The 23,369-nt window shown below is 41.6% G+C and overlaps 2 protein-coding genes across 6 annotated transcripts in view; one reads left to right on the top strand and one right to left on the bottom strand.

The window, feature by feature from the left end:
- Positions 1 to 1,993, bottom strand: part of napepld (N-acyl phosphatidylethanolamine phospholipase D) — a 52,237-nt gene extending 50,244 nt beyond the window's left edge. Inside the window, exon 1 of one of the 5 annotated variants that reach the window (XM_073066633.1) lies at positions 1,964 to 1,993. Coding sequence is in view for 2 of the 5 variants with exons in the window: in XM_073066630.1 (XP_072922731.1) it covers positions 1,642 to 1,814 (173 nt within the window). In the remaining 3 variants the exon portion in view is untranslated. The other 4 variants (XM_073066630.1, XM_073066634.1, XM_073066632.1 and 1 more) reach the window with 4 other exon arrangements.
- A 3,096-nt stretch (positions 1,994 to 5,089) lies between these two features.
- Positions 5,090 to 23,369, top strand: pmpcb (peptidase, mitochondrial processing subunit beta). Its single transcript, XM_073066637.1, has 13 exons — positions 5,090 to 5,196; positions 7,989 to 8,132; positions 9,795 to 9,881; positions 11,985 to 12,114; positions 12,722 to 12,920; positions 13,001 to 13,080; positions 13,728 to 13,840; positions 21,097 to 21,240; positions 21,929 to 22,089; positions 22,468 to 22,553; positions 22,631 to 22,719; positions 23,119 to 23,194; positions 23,275 to 23,369. The coding sequence occupies exons 1-13, from the start codon at positions 5,116 to 5,118 to the stop codon at positions 23,334 to 23,336; spliced, it is 1,452 nt and encodes a 483-aa protein (XP_072922738.1). The 5' UTR covers positions 5,090 to 5,115; the 3' UTR covers positions 23,337 to 23,369.

Genomic DNA, 23,369 nt, shown 5'->3' on the forward strand with positions numbered 1-23,369 from the left:
AATAATGCCGCTTAAATCGTCAGCGGCATGAATGGAACACCAATGTATTCCAAAAGCCAGCGGTCCTTCTCGAATGGGAACTGTTCAGGTTCCCCTAACGAAGCAATGCCCACGACGCTACGTTGTGTATAACGTTTAGGTATAAACACACACACTTTCCGATTCTTCAATCATAAAGTAAGGTGATACTTGCTATTAATCACTAGGCTTAATTATCGCAGTAGACGGTTGATCCGCCGGTAAACAGTAACAAGATAAAAGTTCACCGCAAAGCCAAGGTACTGTCTGAGCTTACGTCTTGGCAGCTTGACTACAGAGAACTGTTAGCTCCACAAGCAGCAGAACGGAGCACTGAGCGGATAGGGGAAACATTGTGAATGTTAACGACGTGTTTGTGTTTTGGAAATGCTCTGGGGGCCGGGGGGGGGGGGAGGAGGGGCGATGGTGGGCAGCCCGGCGGGCTCACACTTACTGTATAGTTTCCCTCCCGTGGTTGCCGCCCGCTGACAGAGGAACAAGTGAAAACCCCGAGGTCAGCCCCGGCTCTGCTCCAACACGTGACACTGCAAATCAACCAGTCAGCCCTACAAGCGGATGACTCAAAGCTACTTTGACGGAGGCACAAAGAGAAACTATCTCCCCCCCCCCCCCCCAATTAAAATAAACAACGAAGTAGCCCAAATTAATCGCTGGGATTCTCTCCCGGGCTCAGCAGAGTTGCAGATCCGGGCTTCCGCAGCTCATTTGAACAACTGAGTCCCGATCGAATTGGAAGCGAGATTAAAGTTTCCCTCAAACGCTTTCCGTGTGCAGACTTGTAGAATGGTTGACACAGTTTAGCGTGTGTATGCGGTGGGGGTATGGCTAATATCAAACTGGATTTAAAAACAGTAACTGTTGACTTTATTTGTACAGACAAGGTAGATGTTGGATATGTCTGTTCTGAAGGTAATCTGCGGCAACTCCGACCAAACAGAAAATGTTCAGTCCGGAGTTACCCTGCCCCCCCCCCTCCATTGTCTGTCAGCATCGCCTCTATTTTGGGCTAAATTGTAATAATGATGTCAGGCTGCGGCCTCTCCAGTAAAACCAATGGAAATAAAATGGTTCACGTTTAAGGCAACCTATAGTCCGACATATTTTTGGATTTTTTTCCCAATTTGGTAAAAAACGTAAACTTATTTAATGAATGTTCTAAGTAAAGCAGTGGCCAAAGGACTTTCGCTTCTGACCAGGTTGCTCGGAACAAACCTGAATTACAGTAATTTCCTTTGTTTAAAAAAAAACTCCCAGAGTTTGCCCCTAGTGCCAAACCATAGGGATTAGCACCGGAACTCGGTGCTGAATGAACCCAAATTAACAAAAGGCGTTGTAGACTGGAATAACGCCAACAACGCGTCCAAAAATTTCTCATCGTTAAAATAAGTTTTAAGAGGTTCCAATACTTAAAGTTTCTGGATCTCCGATTAATTTCTTGCTCCCGCTTAATTATGTTAAACCAGAGAGTGGATCGTAATTGGATTCGCTCAAGGCCGCACGAGTAACAAAAGTGGGAAATATTTTTGAAACTAAGAGGCGCTAAAAGACCTACCGAGGGCGAGGTCTAGTGTCAGTGAAATAAATGGAAGGTCAGAAGTTCACCTGGGATGACAAGGGGATTTAGCCTCTCCCATGCCGCCTCTCGGATCGGTCACGCCACACTTCACCGAGTATCTGTGGACCAGACTCAGAAATTTAATCCCTGCTGTGATACTGACAACCAAGAAAGGCCGGTAGATCGCGAGGCACACAGAGCCGATACAGTCTGTGACCATCGCCTTTCAGATCACGAGTGTGACCTGAAAGCTCTTCATTACCGGCATGTTGCTCGATTACGTTTCAAATTGTAACTCTACAAAACCGAGGGGCAAAACGAATGGCGGCAAATGGCGAATTTCTCAGGAGCAAGTCCCACTTCACGTACTTCAGCAGCTACCTGGCAACTTCAAGTCACGTGTATGGTCCTGGGAATAAGGGCGACCAATCACGAGCCAGATCGCTGTTCCTGCCCGGGATTTATATTTTATAACTTTCATTGTTTGGTTTGCTGAGAGATAAAGGACCTAACACTGAGATTCTCCGAAGTTTTCCACACTCTTTTAAGATTCAGATTAGTTTTTTTAGATAGATATTTCAGATCTCAAGATGTGCACGATGTCTTTACTAATCTGTTAATAGAAACATAGAAAATAGGTGCAGGAGTAGGTCATTCGGCCCTTCGAGCCTGCACCGCCATTCAGTATGATCATGGCTGATCATCCAACTCAGAACCCTGTACCTGCTTTCTCTCCATACCCCCGATCCCTTTAGCCACAAGGGCCATATCTAACTTCCTCTTAAATATAGCCAATGAACCGGCCTCAACTGTTTCCTGTAGCAGAGAATTCCACAGATTCACCACTCTCTGTGTGAAGAAGTTTTTCCTCATCTCGGTCCTAAAAGGCTTCCCCTTTATCCTTAAACTGTGACCCCTCGTTCTGGACTTCCCCAACATCGGAAACAATCTTCCTGCATCTAGCCTGTCCAATCCCTTTAGAATTTTATACGTTTCAATAAGATCCCCCCTCAATCTTCTAAATTCCAGTAAGTATAAGCCTAGTCGATCCAGTCTTACTTCATTTGAAAGTCCTGCCATCCCAGGAATCAATCTGGTGAACCTTCTCTGTACTCCCTCTATGGCAAGAATGTCTTTCCTCAGATTAGGGGACCAAAACTGCACACAATATTCTAGGTATAATCTACTTTAAAAATATATTTAAAATACTTCCTTGACTGTGACAGTACATAATTTCTGTTCTGATTTCTTGTCAACATTTCTGTTGACAAATCCAATATATCATTTCTATTGTTAATAAATTTGATCTTGCAAAATCCTTGTGTCTAAATTAATGCTACAAGAAATTAGTTATACAATAAACTCAAGAGATTCTGCAGATGCTGGAAATCCAGAGCAAAAATTAGAAAATGCTGGAGGAATTCAGCAGGTCAGGCAGCATCTATGAAATTTAATAAACGGTCTACATTTTGGGCCGAGACTCTCCAACAGGACTGGAAAGGAATGGGGAGAGAGCTGAAGAAGAAGCAATCTGATAGAAGAGGAGAGTGGACCATGGGATCAGGGACGTCTCAAGTTGGGTCCTTTGCATTCTTAATGAGGAGGGTGAGCAACAGGAAGTCATGGTACATCTTGGATCTTTGCATTCCCACTGGCTACGGAAGTAAGTATCAGAAAAACACACAAAAAAATTGCTGGAGGAACTCAATAGGTCAGGCAGCATCCATGGAGAGGAATGAAACACTTGATGTTTCAGGCTGAGACCTTCCATCGGAACTGGAAAGAAAGGAGGTAGAAGCCAGATAAGAAGATGAGGATCTTACAACCCTAAGATTCATTTTCTTGTGGGCATTCACAGCAAATACAAGAAACATGATGGAACCAATGAAAGACGGCACCCAACAGGATGGACAAACAACCCGTGTGGAAAATACAACCAACTGTGCAGATACAGAGAAGTAAGAAATAATAATAATAAATAAATAAGCAATAAATATCAACAATGTGTGATGAAGAGTCCTTGAAAACAAGTCAATAGGTTGTGGGAACAGTTCAATGATGGGGCGAGTGAAATTATTCCCTCTGGTTCTAGAGCCTGATGGTTTTCCATTCAAAGGCATCATGATGCAAGAAGTCAATCTACTCTCCACCACACACCTGCAGAATTTTGTCAAAGTTTTAGATGACATGCCTAATCTTTGCAAACTTCGTTGAGGAAGTGTCTAAACAAATTGATGAAGGTAGAGTGGTAGACTTTGTATGGCTGTGTGGATTCAGAATTGGGATGCCCACAGAAGGCAGAGAGTGGTAGTACTTGGGGCATACTCTGCCTGGAAGCCAGTGATAGTGGTGTTCCACAGAGATCTGGCCTGGGACCCCGCTCATTGTTATTTTAGTAAATGAGCGAGATTAGGAAGTGGAAGGGTGGGCCATTAGGTTTTCAGGTGGCACAGATGTTGATGATGCTGTGGATAGTTTAAAAACATGTTGTAAGTTACAGTAGAATACTGATAGAATGCAGAGCTGGGCTGAGGAGTGGCAGGTGCAGGTGGAGTTCAATCCAAAGAAGTTTGAAGTGAGAAACTTAGAAAGTTGAACTTAAAAGTACAAGGTTAATGGCAGGATTCTTAGCAGTGTGGAGCAACAGTGTGATCTTGGGGTCCACGCCAATAGATCCCTCAAAGTTGCCTTGCAAGTTGATAGGGTTGTTAGGAAGGTGTGTGGCATGTCGGCAGCGCTATAAAACTCTGGTTAGACCGCATTGGGGAGTATTGTGTTCAGTTCTGGTCTCCTCATTATAGGACGGATGTGGAAGCATTAGAGATGATTTACCAGGATGCTGCCTGGATTGGGTGCATGTCTTTATGAGGAAGGCCTGAGCAAGTTAGGGCTTTTCTCTTTGGAGCGAAGGAGGATGAAAGATGACTTGATAAGAGGTGTAAAAGATGATATAGGACGTAGGTAGAGTGGACAACCAGCGCCATTCACCCAGGGTGTCATGGCTAATATGAGAAGAGGTAATTTTAAGGTGATTGGAGAAAAGTATGGGGGGGGGGGTGGTTTCTGTCTTTTACACAAATGGGTAAGTGCATGGAAGCATAGCTGGTGGTGGTGGTAAGGGCAGATACATTGGGAGCTTTAGATAGGCACATGGATGAAAGGAAAAGGGGAGAGCAATGTGGGAGGGAAGGGTTAGATTGATCTTGGAATGGATTAAACGATCGACACAACATCGTGGGCCAAAGGGTTCGTATGTTCAGTATACAGTATTATTAATAACATTTCTAAAGCTAAATAATATTACAAAATTATTATACACTTCGATCATTTATGCCTCAAACTTCGTGCAATGACATGCAGCAAGCAAAAAGCACTCCTGCGCTTCAGAACTTGCAAACAACGCGCCGTAGGAAGACTCGATCGATTGGGTCTCCGATCGATTGGAACCCCTCTGTGTGATGTAACTGTCGTGACGTCATCACAGGGCTCCAGCGCCTGCGCGGGCGCAGTGTTGCGGGAATATGGCGGTGTGTGTGCGGCGGGCTGTTCAGGCAGCGGGGCAGAGGCTCCTCCGGACGAACTGGCGTGGCGGGAAGCCACAGGTAGGACCACGCTGGCCCCCGGGCTTTCGCCGTTCGATTCAGCCGCTGGCAAACTTTTGCTGTAGCGAAGGAAGTTTATGTGGGAGGGGGTGTAATACCTGGGAGGACTGCAGGTGTTCAGAATCAGGTTTATTATCACTGTCGTGAAATTTGTTGTTTTACGGCAGCAGTGCAGAGCAAGGCATAAAAATTACTATAACTTACAAAATAAATAGAAAAGTAACGAGGTAGGGTTAATAGAAATAGGATGGCCGAGGGGAAGAAGCTGCTCCTAAAACGTTGAGAGTGGGTCTTCAGGCTCCTGTACCTCGCCTCTTGAGGATGTTCTCGATGGTGGGGATTGTTGTGGCGCTGATGGAACTAGCTGAATCTACAACGCTCTCAGCCTCTGTGTATTGGAGCCTCCGTGTCGGTCAGGATGCTTTCCACTTTACTTCTATAGAAATTTGCTGAAGTCTATGGTGACAAACCAAATCTGAAACTCCTAATGAAGTAGAGCCGCTGGTGTGCCTTTGTGATTGCATCATTGTGTTGGTCCCAGGTTAAATGTCAATGCCTAGGAACTCGTTCACCTTTTCCACTGGTGACTCTCTGAGGACTGATGTGTGTCACCCAGTCCCCCTCCCTGAAATCCACAATCATTTCCTTGCCCTTGCTGACATTATGTGAGTTTGTTGTTGTGACGCCACTCAGCAGTTTAGAAGAATAACGTGGGAGAGGGGTTCTTAATGAAGCCTATTGAATATTGAAAGGCTTAGAGTGAATGTGGAAAGGATGTTTCCAATAGTGTGAGAGTCTAGGACTGCAATAATGTTCTTCTGGAAGGAATTTCTTTAGCTAGAGTATAGTGAATCTGTGGAATTTATTGCCACAGATAGCTGTGGAAGCCAGCTCATTGGGTGTATTTAAAGCAGAGGTTGATAGGTTCTTGATTGGTAAAGCTGCAGGGAGAATGGGGCTGACAGGGATAATATATTAGCCGTGATTAAATCTGCTCCTCTGACTTATGGTCCTTTGGTCTAACCAGCAGATCAGCACTTCTACTTTCTTAGAGGTTTGTGCAGATTCAGTATGTCATCTGAAATCTTTGACAAACTTCTATAGATGTACAGACTGGTATCTTGACTGGTTACATCATGACCTGTTATAGAAACACTAGTGCTCAAGAGTGGAAAAGGCTGCAGAAAGTGGCGGATATAGCCCAGTTCACCTCAGGAAAAGCCCTCCCCTCTATTGAGCACATCTACAAAGAGCACTGTGACAAGAAAGCATTTTAAAGACCCCAGCCATCAGATAAGAAGAATGGTGAGTGGTAATAGGGTCTACTTGTCTACAGTTCGCCTGACACCATAGCGTTTTTGAGGTCTGCATCCAATGTTGATGACCACCAGAGCCACTCTGCCTTGCTACCCATAACTCTGTGACCAGCAGTTGCCAAATAGAAATCTGGGAGTCCATGAGAGTTGTCTCCTAACTTATCCTCGACAACTCAGATAATTATGATTAAATACTGCTTGCTTCTAGTATTAGTAACTAGTTTCACAGTTACATAACAGCGGTAGTTGTATGAATGCCATTGTTGAAAATGCAGCAGTAAAACTTCATAAATGGGGCTGAGGTTTTCTTTTAAACTAGAGACAATTGCATAAATAATGCTCACAGAATTTTAGGAATGTAAGAGGCAGCAGATGTTGAAATCTGGACACAATCCAAACTGCTGGGAGGCAGCATCTGCATAGGAAAATGGACCTTGATTTCAGGTCAAGACACTTCATGTGAACAGGAGGAGTAGAGGGGAGATGGCCAGTATAAAGAAATTAGCGGAAGGAGTGGTGCAAGAACTGCTATATAGTGGGTAGGTCCAGTGAGGAGGGCTGATTGGCAGATGGGTGGAAATAGCGACGGAGGCCGGGAGGTGATAGGAGGAGGCAGCAAAGGGCTGCAGATGGAATGTGATAAGTGGAACCAGATAAGGGGAGGATGAGAGACACGAGGGACCAGTTTGGAGTTAGGATAGGCAGCTCATTTGGTGAAGTGTGTGGATGGTCGGTAGATAGAACCAGGTGAAGGAGGGGAAGAAAACTGGGAACAGTACTCTGGCAGCAGGGGAGTTGGAAAGATTGTGGTTGAGAAAAACTGGATGGAATAGAAGGAGAGAGGAAGCGATTATGAGAGTGTGTGGTCTATCTGAAACTGGAAAATTCATTGTTTATACAGTACCGTTGGGTTGTAGACTGACCAGGCAGAATATTAGGCACTCTTCTCATAGTTTCTCAGAATACTGGTGGGAGAGGGACCCAGTGGAAGGAGATTGTGGGTGATGGACAGATGAATGGGGGGGGAGGGGAAATAAACAGGGTGATAAGGAGTTGAGGGACGATTTGCAGTATTCTGGAAGAAATAGATGTGATGTGGGCACAGTATATGTTATTATTTAGGAAAATGTCAGAAAAACTCTACTAATCTGACATCATTGAGATTCTGGTATTGGACTAGCAGATTTTCTGGACTATTGTACAGAATTTCCTTTTACTATCCCGACACTTGTAAATTGTTAAAAATGTTATAATATCTCCAGTGATTCAAGGGTATGCAGGAATGGGACCTTGGTGAGTTCTGCGGCAGCATGGGAACTGAAGGTCCAGAAAATTTCAGGAGAGTGGGAAATGTCACCTGATGTCTGGTTTCAAATGGTTGCATAGTGGATTATCAGAGCCTTTCTTGTAATTATATTTTGCACAGATTAATTTGTTTTCTATAAATTAAGATAATGATTACATCTATTGTTTCAGATTGTCTTAAACAACTGGAAGAGATTCCAGGCCAGTCAAGCCACAGCTGCACAAGTCATTCTGAATGTACCAGAAACAAAATTAACTATTCTGGAAAACGGACTCCGAGTAACATCAGAAGATTCTGGACTCCCAACTTGTACAGTGAGTACGAGCCTGATTTGTGGACTTACTGTTTCACATGTAGGAACATATCCTTTTTCTTATGTGTGGTATATGTGAAAGATCTAATTGTCAAATGTTTTCTTCCTCTTGGATTATTTCTATTAAAATCCAGACATTGTCTTGGTGTTCATTTGGTAGGGGTACTTGGAATAGACTGTAAGAGCAAGGAGATAATACTGAGCCTTTATAAGACACTAGTCAGGTCACACTTGGATTATTGATAACAGTTTTGGGCCCCATAATCTCAGAAGGGATGTGTTGTCATTGGAGAGAGTTTAGAGGAGATTCATGATGATGATTCCAAGAATGAAGGGGTTAATATATGAGGAGCATTTGGCAGCTTTGGGCCTGTACTCACTGGAATTTAGAAGAATGTGTGGGGATCTCATTGAAACCTACCGAAAGTTGAAAGGACTAGATAGGGTGGATGAGGAGAGGATGTTTCCTATGGTGGAGGTATCCAGAAATAGAGGGCACAGCCTCAAAATTGAGAGGCGACCTTTTAGAACAGAGGTAAGAAGGAATTTTTTTAAGCCAGCGAGTAGTGAATCTGTGGAATGCTATGCCACAGACTACAGTGGAGGCCAAGTCCATGGGTATATTTTAGGTGGAAGTTGATTGTTTCCTGTTCAATCAGGGCCTCAAAGGCTATGGCGAGAAGGCAGGTGTATGGGGTTGAGTGGGATCTGGGATCAGCCATGATGGAATGACGGATCACTCATTGGGCTGAATAGCCTAATTCTGCTCCTGTGTCTTACGGTCTTAATTTCATTCAACCATACATGGATATAGCCGAATGATGGTGCCATGGTGCAAAACATACACAATGCATTCAAAATGGTGAGGAAAAAATACATAGTCATGCAAAAATAGCACATCTGTTGTCCAAGATCCTGAGCAACATGTCCCACAAATTGATGGTACAGTCTCCAGCCTGTTATTCCACCAATCGAACACTGGAGGGCAGCACTGACAGAAGAGGCCAGCCCCAGATGCACCACCTCCAGCGTTTCCTCACCTGGACCGCAGCAGCGGGCAAGATCATGGTTTGAGGCCAAAGTATATGCTGTGTATGAGCTGGGCATCAGCTTCGTGCCTCATGCTGTTCCTCACTTCACTCGTTATCAGAAGGTTTTTCTATTCTATTTATTTATTGGAGCTTCCCCCTTCGTATTTTACTTTAACCTGACGATTTAATCTAATGAATTCTACTATAATCTCAAATTTGTCAAGTTGCCAATTAGTTTCACCAGCAAATTTTGATATTCTATGCACAAGTTAAAATATTCATGGAAATGCGGTTCAAGACAAACTGCTAAGCCATGCCATTGTTGGAAGTGTGTTAATTCTGGTTTGTCATTCTGACCATTCAGATAATCTCAATTTGTTATCACGTACAGTAGATCCCAGTGATCGTCACTTTACCTTAAAATGACTACGTATAAATGTGAATACGTATATTTTAATTTTCAGCCTGTGAAAATTCTGGTTTGTTGGCTTATGCATAGGCATAGAATATCTTCCCAGATTTGGGAACATTCCTCTGCAATTCCTCTTTGCGTTCTCATCATTGTTTCCTTTTACATATTGCTAAGAGGAAATTGTTTGGCTTTAGTTCTTAATTTATTTTACTTTCCCTAGGTTGGATTGTGGATCGATGCAGGGAGTCGCTACGAGAATGAAAAGAACAATGGGACAGCTCATTTCTTGGAGCACATGGCCTTCAAAGTAAGGGAGGCTGAATTTACCATCCGAATTCTCAATGTGATGACACCTTTTTGAGAGGCCTAGATAGAGTGAACATTACCAATAGTGGGAACGTCTAGGACCAGAGAGCACTGCCTCTGATCAGGACATCCGTTTATGAAGAAAAAATTCTTTAACTAGAGGGTGATGAATCTGTGGAATTTATCGCCACAGATGGCTGTGGAGGCCAAGTCACTGGGTATACTTAAAGCAGATTTAATAGGAATGGTGAGAAGACCTTGGTGGTTTAATTAAATGGGTAAGTTTTGAGGTGGTATTTGGGAAGAAGGCTGTCGTGTAGAGGTGAGATTGTGGTTTTGATCAGTGATCTAGGTTAGCAAGTTGGAAGAAAGAACGTGCAAGGAAGTATGACTGTTGTCCCCTTGTTCAAAAAAGGTAGTAGGGATAGTCAGGGTAATTATAGACCAGTGAGCCTTACATCTGTGGTGGGAAAGCTGTTGGAAAAGATTCTTAGAGATAGAATCTATGGGCATTTAGAGAATCATAGTCTGATCAGGGACAGTCAGCATGGCTTTGTGAAGGGCAGATCATGTCTAACAAGCCTAATAGAGTTCTTTGAGGAGGTGACCAGGCATATAGATGAGGGTAGTGCAGTGGATGTGATCTACATGGATTTTAGTAAGGCATTTGACAAGGTACCACATGGTAGGCTTATTCAGAAAGTCAGAAGGCATGGGATCCAGGGAAGTTTGGCCAGGTGGATTCAGAATTGGCTTGCCTGCAGAAAACAGTGGGTCGTGGTGGAGGGAGTACATTCGGATTGGAGGGTTGTGACTAGTGGTGTCCCACAGGGATCTGTTCTGGGACCTCTACTTTTCTTGATTTTTATTAACGACCTAGATGTGGGGGTAGAAGGTTGGGTTGGCAAGTTTGCAGACGACACAAAAGTTGGTAATGTGGATAGTGTGGAGGATTGTCGAAGATTGCAGAGACATTGATAGGATGCAGAAGTGCGCTGAGAAGTGGCAGATGGAGTTCAACCCCGAGAAGTGTGAGGTGGTACACTTTGGAAGGACAAACTCCAAGGCAGAGTACAGAGTAAATGGCAGGATACTTGGGAGTGTGGAGGACCCGAGGGATCTGGGGGTACGTGTCCACAGATCCCTGAAAGTTGCCTCACAGGTAGATAGGGTAGTTAAGAAAGCTTATGGAGTGTTAGCTTTCATAAGTTGAGGGATAGAGTTTAAGAGTCGTGGGGTAATGATGCAGCTCTATAAAACTCTGGTTAGGCCACACTTAGAGTACTGTATCCAGTTCTGGTTGCCTCAGGAAGGATGTGGAAGCATTGGAAAGGGTACAGAGGAGATTTACCAGGATGCTGCCTGGTTTAGAGAGTCTGCATTTTGATCAGAGATTAAGGGAGCTAGGGCTTTACTCTGGGGAGAAGGAGAATGAGAGGAGACATGACAGAGGTATAGAAGATATTAAGAGGAATAGATAGAGTGGACAGCCAGCACCTCTTCCCCAGGGCACCACTGCTCAATACAAGAGGACATGGCTTTAATGTAAGGGGTGGAAAGTTCAAGGGGGATATTAGAGGAAGTTTTTTTACTCAGAGAATGGTTGGTGCGTGGAATGCACTGCCGAGTCAGTGGTGGAGGCAGATACACTAGTGAAATTTAAGATTCTACTAGACAGGTATATGGAGGAATTTAAGGTGGGGCTTTATATGGGAGGCACAGTTTGAGGGTCAGCAAACATTGTGGGCCGAAAGGCCTGTACTGTGCTGTATTGTTCTATATTCTATAAAGATAGAGTGGAAGGGTGGGCTAAAGGTGTGGAAAAACTTGTACTAGGGAGGAGTACAATTCAGTGATGGATATTGAGGCTGTTCGGAATAGTTGGAGTTGGGTTCATTATGTAATGGAAAGGTTGATCACGTAGGTGAAAATGGTTGAGAGCTAAAGACTTTTATTGGAAGTAGAACAAGGCATGTCATGGATTGACTGGGTGTCATTTAGGCTGGTAGACCGCTCAATGCCAAATGTAAATTCAGTGATAAAATGAATATTAGTTCTTTCATTATAATTCAATAAACTTTTTTTCATCTCCTTTCACCTACAGGGCACAAAGAAACGATCTCAGCTAGACTTGGAGCTTGAAATTGAGAACATGGGTGCCCATTTAAATGCATACACTTCTAGAGAACAAACAGTGTATTATGCAAAAGCATTTTCTAAAGATTTGCCCAGAGGTGATTCAATTAATGTCTAATTGGCTTTTGAACCTGGCAGTCATAGAACATAAAGGATCTATTAATTAGAACAGAGCTGTAGTTTTGTAAATTAAATTTATTTTGAGACCTTCTCTCTGCAACCGCCAGGAGTAAGATATGTTAAAGTGCCGGGGTTAGGACTCAATGTATTTAAGTAAACTACTTAAGAACTTTTTTTTTGAATGGGATTTTTTATTTAAGGTATTGGAAAAATATGAGTTAGGAAAATCCAAGAACTTTTTAAAAGCTATTATTAATGCTTTTTGAGAGGGTGATTTTAGATGCATATCATATTTTTACTGAGTTAAGTATTGTATGTAATTAGTTTTGCTACAATAAGTGTATGGGACATTGGAAAAAATGTTGAATTTCCCCATGGAGATGAATAAAGTATCTATCATAGAGCAATGTGCAATCTTTTTTTTTTCAATGTGAATGCAATTAGTATTATATTTTACAGAAATTGTAGTCATTTATCTAATGTCAAATATATATTATAAGTCATAGGATGTAGTGAAGAGAATTGGGACATAAAATCTAATTAAAAATAATACATCTTCATTTGTATATCATATTTTGTACACAGCTGTTGAAATTCTTGCAGACATCATCCAGAATAGCACTTTGGGAGCAGCTGAGATTGAACGTGAACGAGGTGTTATCCTCAGGGAAATGCAAGAAGTTGAAACTAATCTTCAGGAAGTTGTCTTTGATTATCTACATGCAACAGCCTATCGGTCCACAGCATTAGGTCGTACCATCTTAGGCCCTACAGAAAATATCAAGTATGTATTTGTATATATTTTTTAAGTAACGATTATTTATTTTTCTCATTTTAAGATGACTGTAACTGTTTTTATAACAGATCTATATCTCGGAATGACCTGGTGGAATATATAACAATGCACTACAAAGGACCAAGGATGGTATTGGCTGCTGCTGGAGGTTATTATATTCTTAGTCAAATCTTTTAACGCGTTATGGTGCTTTTTGTAAACAAGGCTGTGGTGCAATAGCCTGAAGGATTGAGTTCATTATAGTTTTTTTTTTAAACATACTACAAAATCCAATTGGTTGGATTTCTGCTGTATAGATGGCCTATATTCAGTCCCTGATTTGTGCCATTGGGTTACAAATCATACTCTCAATGTGAGGAAACATCAGTATTAACTTGCAGTGTAACTATGAATGGACCCTGCTGTAAACAAGTAGGGATGTCAGCAGAAGATGGAACTGAGCAAAACTCGAACACTGAGTTCTTAATCTGCTTGCATAAAGACATATGTGAAAAGGAAGGGCAAATGGGGGGGAAGCTAATTAGGTTCAGCAATAATGAAAAAATGACAAAAAATTCTTCTTGGGGCTTCCAGCTGGGTGCAGGTACAGCCCAAGAAGAGTTTATATGCCAGGAAATAATGCTAAATCCTTTTTCAATTAAAAAAATTGAACTATATGTGTAACTTGTGGTTCATTCTTGTCCTAATTATGTGCTTTATAATGTGCAGAAATTAGTTGGACTGAGATGATTGCTGTCTGTCAGTGTAGATGTACATTTTGTTATAGTGATGGAAAGTTTCAATGCCTTCTTCCAGGTGTAGGACATGATGAACTGGTTGACTTAGCAAAGCATCACTTTGGTAATTTAAGTACGTACGAAGGTAACATCACGCCAGATCTTCCTCCATGTAAATTCACAGGAAGTGAGGTATGTGCATCAGATCTCATCATTGCAGAGGTTCCATGCTGCGGATGTGGGTGATTGATCCATTTCAAATCCATTTACATGAATGGTTGCATTTATTGTCTCTTTGCAAATAAGCCCAAACATTTCTAACTTTAGACTCTATATTCTTAAGAGATCTGTGGCAACCATCTGATGACTCACAATGTGATGTCACCAGGGCGGTCATAATCCTCTTCATAGAACAGTAGAGCTCAATACGGGCCATTCAGCATAAACCTACTCCATGATCAATCTAGCCCTTCCCTCTTACATGGCTTGTAATCTTCCATTTTCTTACATCCACATTCTTACAATAGACAATAGGTGCAGAAGTAGACCGTTCGGCCCTTCGAGCCTGCACCGCCATTTTGAGATCATGGCTGATCAATTACTATCAATACCCGATTCCTGCCTTGTCCCCATATCCCTTGATTCCCCTATCCATAAGATACCTATCCAGCTCCTTCTTGAAAGCATCCAGAGAATTGGCCTCCACTACCTTACGAGGCAGTGCATTCCAGACCCCCACAACTCTGGGAGAAGTTTTTCCTTAACTCTGTCCTAAATGACCTACCCCTTATTCCCAAATGCCCTCTGGTACTGGACTCTCCCAGCATCTGGAACATATTTCCTGCCTCTATCTTGTCCAATCCCTTAATAATCTTATATGTTTCAATCAGATCCCCTCTCAATCTCCTTTAATTCCAGCGTGTACAAGCCCAGTCTCTCTAACCTCTCTGCGTAAGACAGTCCAGACATCCCAGGAATTAACCTCGTGAATCTACGCTGCACTTCCTCTACAGCCAGGATGTCCTTCCTTAACCCTGGAGACCAAAACTGTACACAATACTCCAGGTGTGGTCTCACCAGGGCTCTGTACAAATGCAAGAGGATTTCCTTGCTCTTGTACTCAATTCCCTTTGTAATAAAGGCCAACATTCCATTAGCCTTCTTCACTGCCTGCTGCACTTGCTCATTCACCTTCAGTGACTGATGAACAAGGACTCCGAGATCTCTTTGTATTTCTCCCTTACCCAACTCTACACCGTTCAGGTAATAATCTGCCTTCCTGTTCTTACTCCCAAAGTGGATAACCTCACACTTATTCACATTAAACGCCATCTGCCAAGTATCTGCCCACTCACCCAGCCTATCCAAGTCACCCTGAATTCTCCTAACATCCTCATCACATGTCACACTGCCACCCAGCTTAGTATCATCAGCAAATTTGTTGATGTTATTTTCTATGCCTTCATCCAAATCTTTAACGTAAATGGTAAACAGCTGTGGTCCCAATACCGAGCCCTTTGGCACCCCACTAGTCACCACCCGCCATTCCAAGAAACACCCATTCACCGCTACCCTTTGCTTTCTATCTGCCAACCAGTTTTCTATCCATGTCAATGCCTTCCCCCCGATGCCCTGAGCTTTGATTTTACCCACCAATCTTCTATGTGGGACCTTATCAAATGCCTTCTGAAAATCGAGGTACACTACATCCACTGGATCTCCCCCGTCTAACTTCCTGGTGACATCCTCGAAAAACTCCAACAGATTAGTCAAGCATGATTTACCCTTGGTAAATCCATGCTGGCTCGGCCCAATCCTATCACTGCTATCTAGATATGCCACTATTTCATCCTTAATAATGGACTCTAGCATCTTTCCCACCACCGATGTCAGGCTGACAGGTCAATAGTTCTGTTTTCTCCCTCCCTCCTATCTTTTTTTTTTTTTTTAAACTTTTTTTTATTGTTTTCAAATTGTTACAGAATAAATGTGCATGAAAAAAAAAGTGTTACCCAGCCCCCTCCCCTTAACCCCTCCCCCCTAACATCCCTATTAAAAAAATAAGAAAGAGAAAAAAAAAAGGGAATGCCTGGATGTTGGAAGATCCCCACATACTCCACGGAGTTCTCATTTTTTTTTAAATATATGTTAAAGTTCTTTTTCTTTTCAATCTATAATAATACCTAATCTTTCCACTTTCGTGGTATCCTGGGAAATCTTTATAAAAGTCTCCATGTTGCTATGTGTGTCCCCACCATTCATCCAGGCAAAAAGATAGAAAAAAATTAAAATATAAAGGAAAAAAAAAAAAAAAAAAAATACCCCCCTACTAATGTTGTGGAAAAAAGACACAACATTACCCCCCTCTGCTGTACGGGTCATGGCAACCGCCATGATTACACACGTGAATCCCGCAGTAACCGATCCACAGCCTCCCAGCTCCCCCGCAACATAAAAAAGTATATGTATAAGAAGAGAAAAAAAAAATACTATTCTCATTTAGTATTTCTAAAATTTTGCTTTTCTCTTCTGTAATATCCATAAATGTCCATCACTTCTGTTCCTTGGTTCTATCTTCATCTTTAATCCATTACGTTTGGAAGCCTCTATGTGTAGTTAGCGAATAGATGGAAGTTCTTGTACAAACTCCTCCGCTTTTCGATAGTCGGAAAAAAGAAATTTTCTGTCCTCCAAAAAAATTATCAGTGTTGCTGGATGACGCATTGTAAATTTATAACCCTTTTCCCATAAGGCTTTTTTCGCTGGGTTAAATTCCTTCCTTCTCTTCAACAGGTTGTAACTTATATCAGGATAAAAAAGAATTGGTTTCCCTGCTATCATCAGTGGCCCGTTTCTATTTTTGGCACTTTGGGCAGCGGCCTTCAGGATCTTTTCTTTGTCTTGGTATCGTAAGCATTTTATCAAAATTGATCGTGGGTTTTGGTCAGCTCGAGGTCTTGACCTTAAAGATCTATGCGCCCATACAATTTCAATTGGAGTTTCTCTTTCCATTTTCAATTTTTTAGGGATCCATTTTTGAAAAAAATTTATTGGATCTTCTCCTTCTATATCTTCTTTAAGTCCAACAATTTTAATATTATTTCGTCTACTGAGATTTTCAAGCTTATCAATTTTTTCCATAAATTGTTTTCTTTCTGATGTCCAAGCAGTATTTTCCTTTTCCATTTTGTCCATTCTTTCAACCATGTCTTCCGTTGTAGTTTCCAAGTCCGTAATTCTTTTTTCCATTTTTTCCTGTCTCTTTGTCATTTTATCAAGCATAGTCTCCATATTGGTCATTTTTTTTTCGAGTTTTTTTTGGTTATTTTTAATTACTTTTAATGTGTCTAATTTACGCATTATTTGCCTCAAAGTCTTTTCTATATTTCTAGAAGGACTTTTACCTCCTTCAGCTGATCCTTCCGAGAGATTTGACTCTCCCTCCGATTCGCTATCACTTTCAGTTGCAGTGGTAGCTGGGCTTTGTAGTTCTTTTTGTTCCTGTTTGCGCATGGTCCATCCTTCGCGTTTGCGCAGTTCACGATGGTTTTTTCCTTTGGAAGTGGCAAGCGTTGCCACCGTCTCCTGTTCAGTATCACCGGCGATACAATGTACCTGAGATCGCGGCTCCTCGGTAGACGTGGGCCTCGCTCTTGTTCCAGCTTGCGTAGTCTTCCCGGTATTAGTTTTCTTCATCTTCTTTCCTTGAGGCATAGCTTGACACAGTCCGGAGTCGTTTATAAGCAACTTTTAGAGAGTATTGACTAACTTTTCTTCATTTAAACATTAATTTATTAACTTTTTACGGGAGAGCTGGGTCCCTGCGTCTCGATCCTACGTCATCACGTGATGTCCCCCCCCTCCCTCCTATCTTAAAAAGTGGGATAACATTAGCCATTCTCCAATCCTCAGGAACTGATCCTGAATCTAAGGAACATTGGAAAATGATTACCAATGCATCCGCAATTTCCAGGGCCACCTACTTTAGTACCCTAGGGTGCAGACCATCTGGACCTGGGGATTTGTCAGCCTTCAGTCCCATCAGTCTTCTCATCACCGTTTCCTTCCGAATGTCAATCTGTTTCATTTCCTCTGTTACCCTATGTCCTTGGCCCATCCATACATCTGGGAGATTGCTTGTGTCTTCCTTAGTGAAAACAGATCTAAAGTACTCATTAAATTCTTCTGCCATTTCTCTGTTTCCCATAACAATTTCACCCAATTCATTCTTCAAGGGCCCAACATTGTTCTTAACTATCTTCTTTCTCTTCACATACCTAAAAAAGCTTTTGCTATCTTCCTTTATATTCCTGGCTAGCTTGCGTTCGTACCTCATTTTTTCTCCCCGTATTGTCTTTTTAGTTAAGTTCTGTTGTTCCTTAAAAACTTCCCAATCATCTGTCCTCCCACTCACCTTAGCTCTGTCATATTTCCTTTTTTTAAAATGCTATGCAATCTCTGACTTCCTTTGTCAACCACTGTGGCCCCTTTCCCCCCCTTTGAATTCTTCCTTCTCTGGGGGATGAACTGATTTTGCACCTTGTGCATTATTCCCAAGAATACCTGCCATTGCTGTTCCACTGTCTTTTCTGCTATGCTATCCGTCCAGTCAACTTTGGCCAGCTCCTCCCTCATGGCTCCATAGTTTCCCCTGTTCATCTGCAACACTGACACCTCCGATCTGCCCTTATCCTTCTCAAATTGCAGATAAAAGCTTATCATATTATGATCACTACCTCCTAATGGCTCCTTTACTGCAAGATCGCTTATCAAATCCTGTTCATTACATAACACTAGATCCAGAATAGTCTTGTCCCTGGTCGGCTCTCGTACAAGCTGTACCAAGAATGCATCCCGTAGGCACTCTACAAACTCCCTATCCTGTGGTCCAGCACCAACCTGATTCTCCCAGTTCACCTGCATGTTGAAATCCCCCATAAGTACTGCGACATTACCTTTGCCACATGCCAATGTTAACTCCTTATTCAACTTGCACCCAATATCCATGCTACTGTTTGGTGGCCTGTAGACAACACCCATTTGGGTCCTTTTGCCCTTACTGTTCCTCAGTTCTATCCACACAGACTCTATTTCTCCTGACCCTATGTCCCCCCTTGCAAAGGACTGAATCTCATTCCTCACCAACAGGGCCACCCCACCCCCTCTGCCCACATTTCTGTCCCTACGATAGCACGTCTACCCTTGTACATTCATTTCCCAGGTCTGATCTCCCTGCAGCCATGTCTCTGTTATCCCAACAACATCATAGTTACCCATTCGCACCCATACGTGCCTAAGAATCTCTTAAATGTCCTTGTATCAGCCTCTGGCATCTCATTAAGTTAAAAGACCTCCAACCTTCATGTTATCTGCAAACTTACTAACCTACCTCATCATTTCCTCATCCAAGTTATTTCTAAACGTCAGAGTAGGGGTCCCAGAACAGATCCATGGGAACTCTGCTGACCATTGACCTTCAGGCAGAATACACTTTGACTTACACCTTCTACCCTCCATGGGCAAGCCCATTCTAAATCCATTCAGCCAATTTTCAATGGATCCATGCCTCATGACTTTGTGGATGAGTTTACCATGGGAAACTGACAAATGCCTTGCTGAAATCCAAATACACATCTACTTTACCTTCATTAGTTTGTTTTATCACCACCTCAAATAAAGGCTCAGTTAGGCTTGAGGCATGACCTGCCCCTCATAAAACCACACTGTTTATCTCTGAACAGCATCTCAGAAGGGCAGTGTTTATTATTGTTATGTACCCCGTAACTGGGTCACTTATCAGCAAAGATAGAGAGGTCCGTTGAAGTCTGATGGTCCTATTTTTAACAGTATTTATTGATAAAAATACACAAAAATAATATCAATGCAACCATACAGATAATATACATCGTCAATACTAAATCTAAAAGCGCGGGTATAATAATAATCAATCAGAAATAACTCTGTCGTTGTCTAGGGAATAATGTATTGTCCGATGGAAATATAAGTCACTCAAGTTCATTCAAGCTGCAGGCTGCAGCTTTTGGTTGGGGTCAAGAGAGAGAGTTTAAATTTGCCTGTTCCTTTTATGATGTCAATCCTTCGAGAATCGTTGGGGGCTGATTTCTCCTTTGTTTAGCTAAAGCTGTTCTTCCGTGGCAAGGCCCACCAATTCCGAGGCAAATGGAAAAGGACGTACGTGGGCTTTTCACCGGCTTTCGCTATTACGCTGTTACAGGATTTCTAGCGTTTCTTCTGGTGCGTCTGAGGGGCTGTTCCCACAGACCCTCTTTTATCCCCACTCACGGGGTCTCAGATGTCAATCAGGGTGGAATGATGCCATCCCCCAACCAGCCCACGTTGCCCGAGGGCTTCCACGAAGCACAGTACTCAATACACAATTCCGTCTCCAAGAGACAATGGCCGTTTCCCGTAGCTTTGTATCGCCGAGGGGCCAAGACATTCCAAACGTCTCTCTCTCTCATTTCCTGGGTCTCCTGACCTGAATTAATAGCGATCTTGCGATTCTCAACAAGGAGGGGCTACTTTGGGACCCTTCGACCCCTCAGAGTTGGGCACAGGCGTAACATTATTAAGGACCCCCGTCACCCAGGACGTGCCTTCCTTTTACTGTTCCCGTCACAGGACATAAAGAAGCCTGAAGGTACACACACAGATTCTTCCCCTCTGTCATCCAATTCTTAAATGGACATTGAACCCATGAACACCACCTCACTACTTTTTTTCCAAATTATCTTTTGTTTTTGCACTTTTTAATTTATTTAATATATAGACACTAACTGTAATTGATTTTATTAAATGTTTTCCCATATTATCATTGTACTGTTGCCGATAGTTAACAAAATTTAAGTTAACAAATTTCACAACATATTACCGGTGAAATTAAACCTGATTCTTACACGACTTTCTCCAAGTGCTCATGAATACTCTGTTTGATGCACAGGCTCAATGGTCTATAATTCCATAGATTTTTCTATTACCTTTCTTGAACAACAGAACATTTACTATCCTCCAGTCCTCTGGTACCACTCCTGTGGCCAGGAAGGATGCAAATATCATCAACTTCTCTTTGCTTTCCCCTACTGTTACCATTGTTTGTATCTTCATGGAAAACTAATTAGTATTATTAGTCACAATGAAGGAATTTAGATGCTTGGGCAGCTCTGAAAAAGATTGTCCCAAGTTTGCAAATCAGTACAAGGTAGGATGTAGCAGGTAAAGAAGTAACATTATTTTGTAACTAAAATGTTTGAAGTATATGCATCTAAAAGTTGCTCCAAGAGTCTTGATTTAAGTTTCAGCATTAACTGAGAACCAATTCCTTTAATTGGGCTATTATACATTACAACATACTTAAGATTCATTTAATTTTAACTTATTGCTAAATGTTCCAGAGAAGTACTGTACTGTGATAATTAATTGTTTCACAGATTCGTGTAAGAGATGATAAGATGCCATTGGCTCACATTGCTATTGCTGTTGAAGCGGCTGGCTGGTCACATGCAGACACCATTCCCCTCATGGTGGCAAACACACTAATTGGTAACTGGGACCGTTCTTTTGGTGGTGGTGTGGTAAGTACACTAGCATGCAAAAGTCATTAGAAAATAGTTTTGCTTAGAGCTTAATGGCAATTTATATACAAATTTTATGGATATTTGAGTTGACAATAAGAAACCGTAAAACTTAATAAAATTGTAGCTGAGCCTATAACCTCGTATCTACTTTAATGGCCAGAAACTCTTAATCTCTGCTTAAATATACTCAAGGTAAGTATCCAGAAAACTGCAGAAGGCATTTTTCTTTTCACTGATATTAAATGGTCAGTCCTTCATCCTGAGACCAATTTTTGATTCTAGCTTTAGAAGGGGCATAGCAAGTATTAGTTCTAAAACTGGGAAATAAAGTGATTGCTATCAGGTTGTACTACAAATTTTATAACTTCCTTTCTGAAGACATTGATTGTGCAAGATAGAATAGACCCTGACAGACCTACAAGTCACCAGCAACTTGACTCGAAATGAAAAAAAATTGTCATCTTCTGGTTTCTGATACAAAGCTAGTTTGCAAACAAGTTAGCTATCTGTTTTTGGCCACCCACAAGTAACAGGTAACCATAGCTACAAAGTTAGTCACACCATTTTAGACATTAAATATCTTGCTTCCTTCCAAACTAAGAAAAATCCTTTTTATCTTTTTCTACTGTTACGGTTTAAATATTATAAAGCACTTAGACCTGTAAACATTTTTCTTAAAAAACAGAATTTGTTCAGTAAACTGGCACAGATCGCTTGCCAGGGTAACCTCTGCCATAGTTTCCAGTCGTTCAACACCTGTTATACAGACACTGGTCTTTGGGGGCTCTACATGGTCTGCGAGTCTAACACGATTGATGAGATGCTGCATTTTATTCAAAGAGAGTGGTAAGAGTATATGTTTACCTTTTGTACACACAGGAATTATTACAAATTACCATATTCTTCACAGTACCAGCCTTGTGACAGCACAGCAAATAGTTAAGTTTCAGGGAAATGCTCAACCATATACTTTAGATGAATCATTTGTGAATCAGATTCTGCTACTTTATCATATGTTGGTATTATAACTATGCAATAGGATGAACATAAACATTGAACTGTATAATTTACTACAGCAGAATAAAATCACTTAAATGAGCATGGCCACATTTATCCTTCACAAAGACATTTTGGTTTAACCCATCTGCCTCATTTCAAGGTTTAAATTTGAGATTTTAAATTGGAAAACTGTCAGCAAATACTAAAGCAGTTTTTCTTTTTCAGGATGCGATTGTGCACAAGTGTTACTGATACTGAGATTGCAAGAGCAAAGAATCTGCTAAAAACGAACATGTTACTGCAGCTTGATGGTAAGAACAGAGTTTATTGTTTTTTCCGGAAATAGTTATTTGTATGTAAGTATTCACTGGGAATTCATTGTTTCCAGGTTCGACACCAATCTGTGAAGATATTGGCAGACAAATGTTATGTTACAACAGAAGGATTCCAGTCCCCGAGCTTGAAGCTAGAATTGAAGTGAGTACATATGCTGGTAGTTTCTTTAACAATTAAGCTTGAATGCCAGATAACTCTTCTGTCCTCCTGTTATACAAGTGATCTGTGCATTACAAGTTGATTGGGATTAGAGTTCACAAGTTACTACCCAAAACTGAGGCACAGGATAATTTTTGTGGGGGGGGGGGGGGGGGGTGGAGTTTTTAAAAAATCTTTCAACTCACTTCTTGATGCGTGTACAGATGTTAGAGAAAATCAAAATGTGAAGAGTTTGAGGAACTGAGAGAACACCTGTATAAAATGGACAATTTTTTAATTTGGAAATTTGGATGTTGGGTCCATTGTCACATTCAGCTAAGTATACCTTAATCTGCTGCATGTGAATAAATTAGTCTTAAATCTGTTTCATTTTTGAACTAGGCTGTTGATGCCAAAACAGTAAGAGATGTATGCAGCAGATATATCTATAACAAGGCCCCTGCGATTGCTGCAATTGGTAAGTGTGTGTCATAAATTGTGTTGTTTGTCTGCAGCTGATTAAGGCTTTCTAACTCTAATAAATTATTTTTTTTGCAGGTCCTGTTGAACAACTTCCAGATTACAACAAAATTTGCAGTGCAATGTACTGGTTAAGATAATGTTATTCTATGAAATAAAGCAAAACAATCAGA

The sequence above is a fragment of the Hemitrygon akajei genome, chromosome 14, assembly GCF_048418815.1.
Source record: "Hemitrygon akajei chromosome 14, sHemAka1.3, whole genome shotgun sequence".
Lineage (NCBI taxonomy): Eukaryota > Metazoa > Chordata > Chondrichthyes > Myliobatiformes > Dasyatidae > Hemitrygon > Hemitrygon akajei.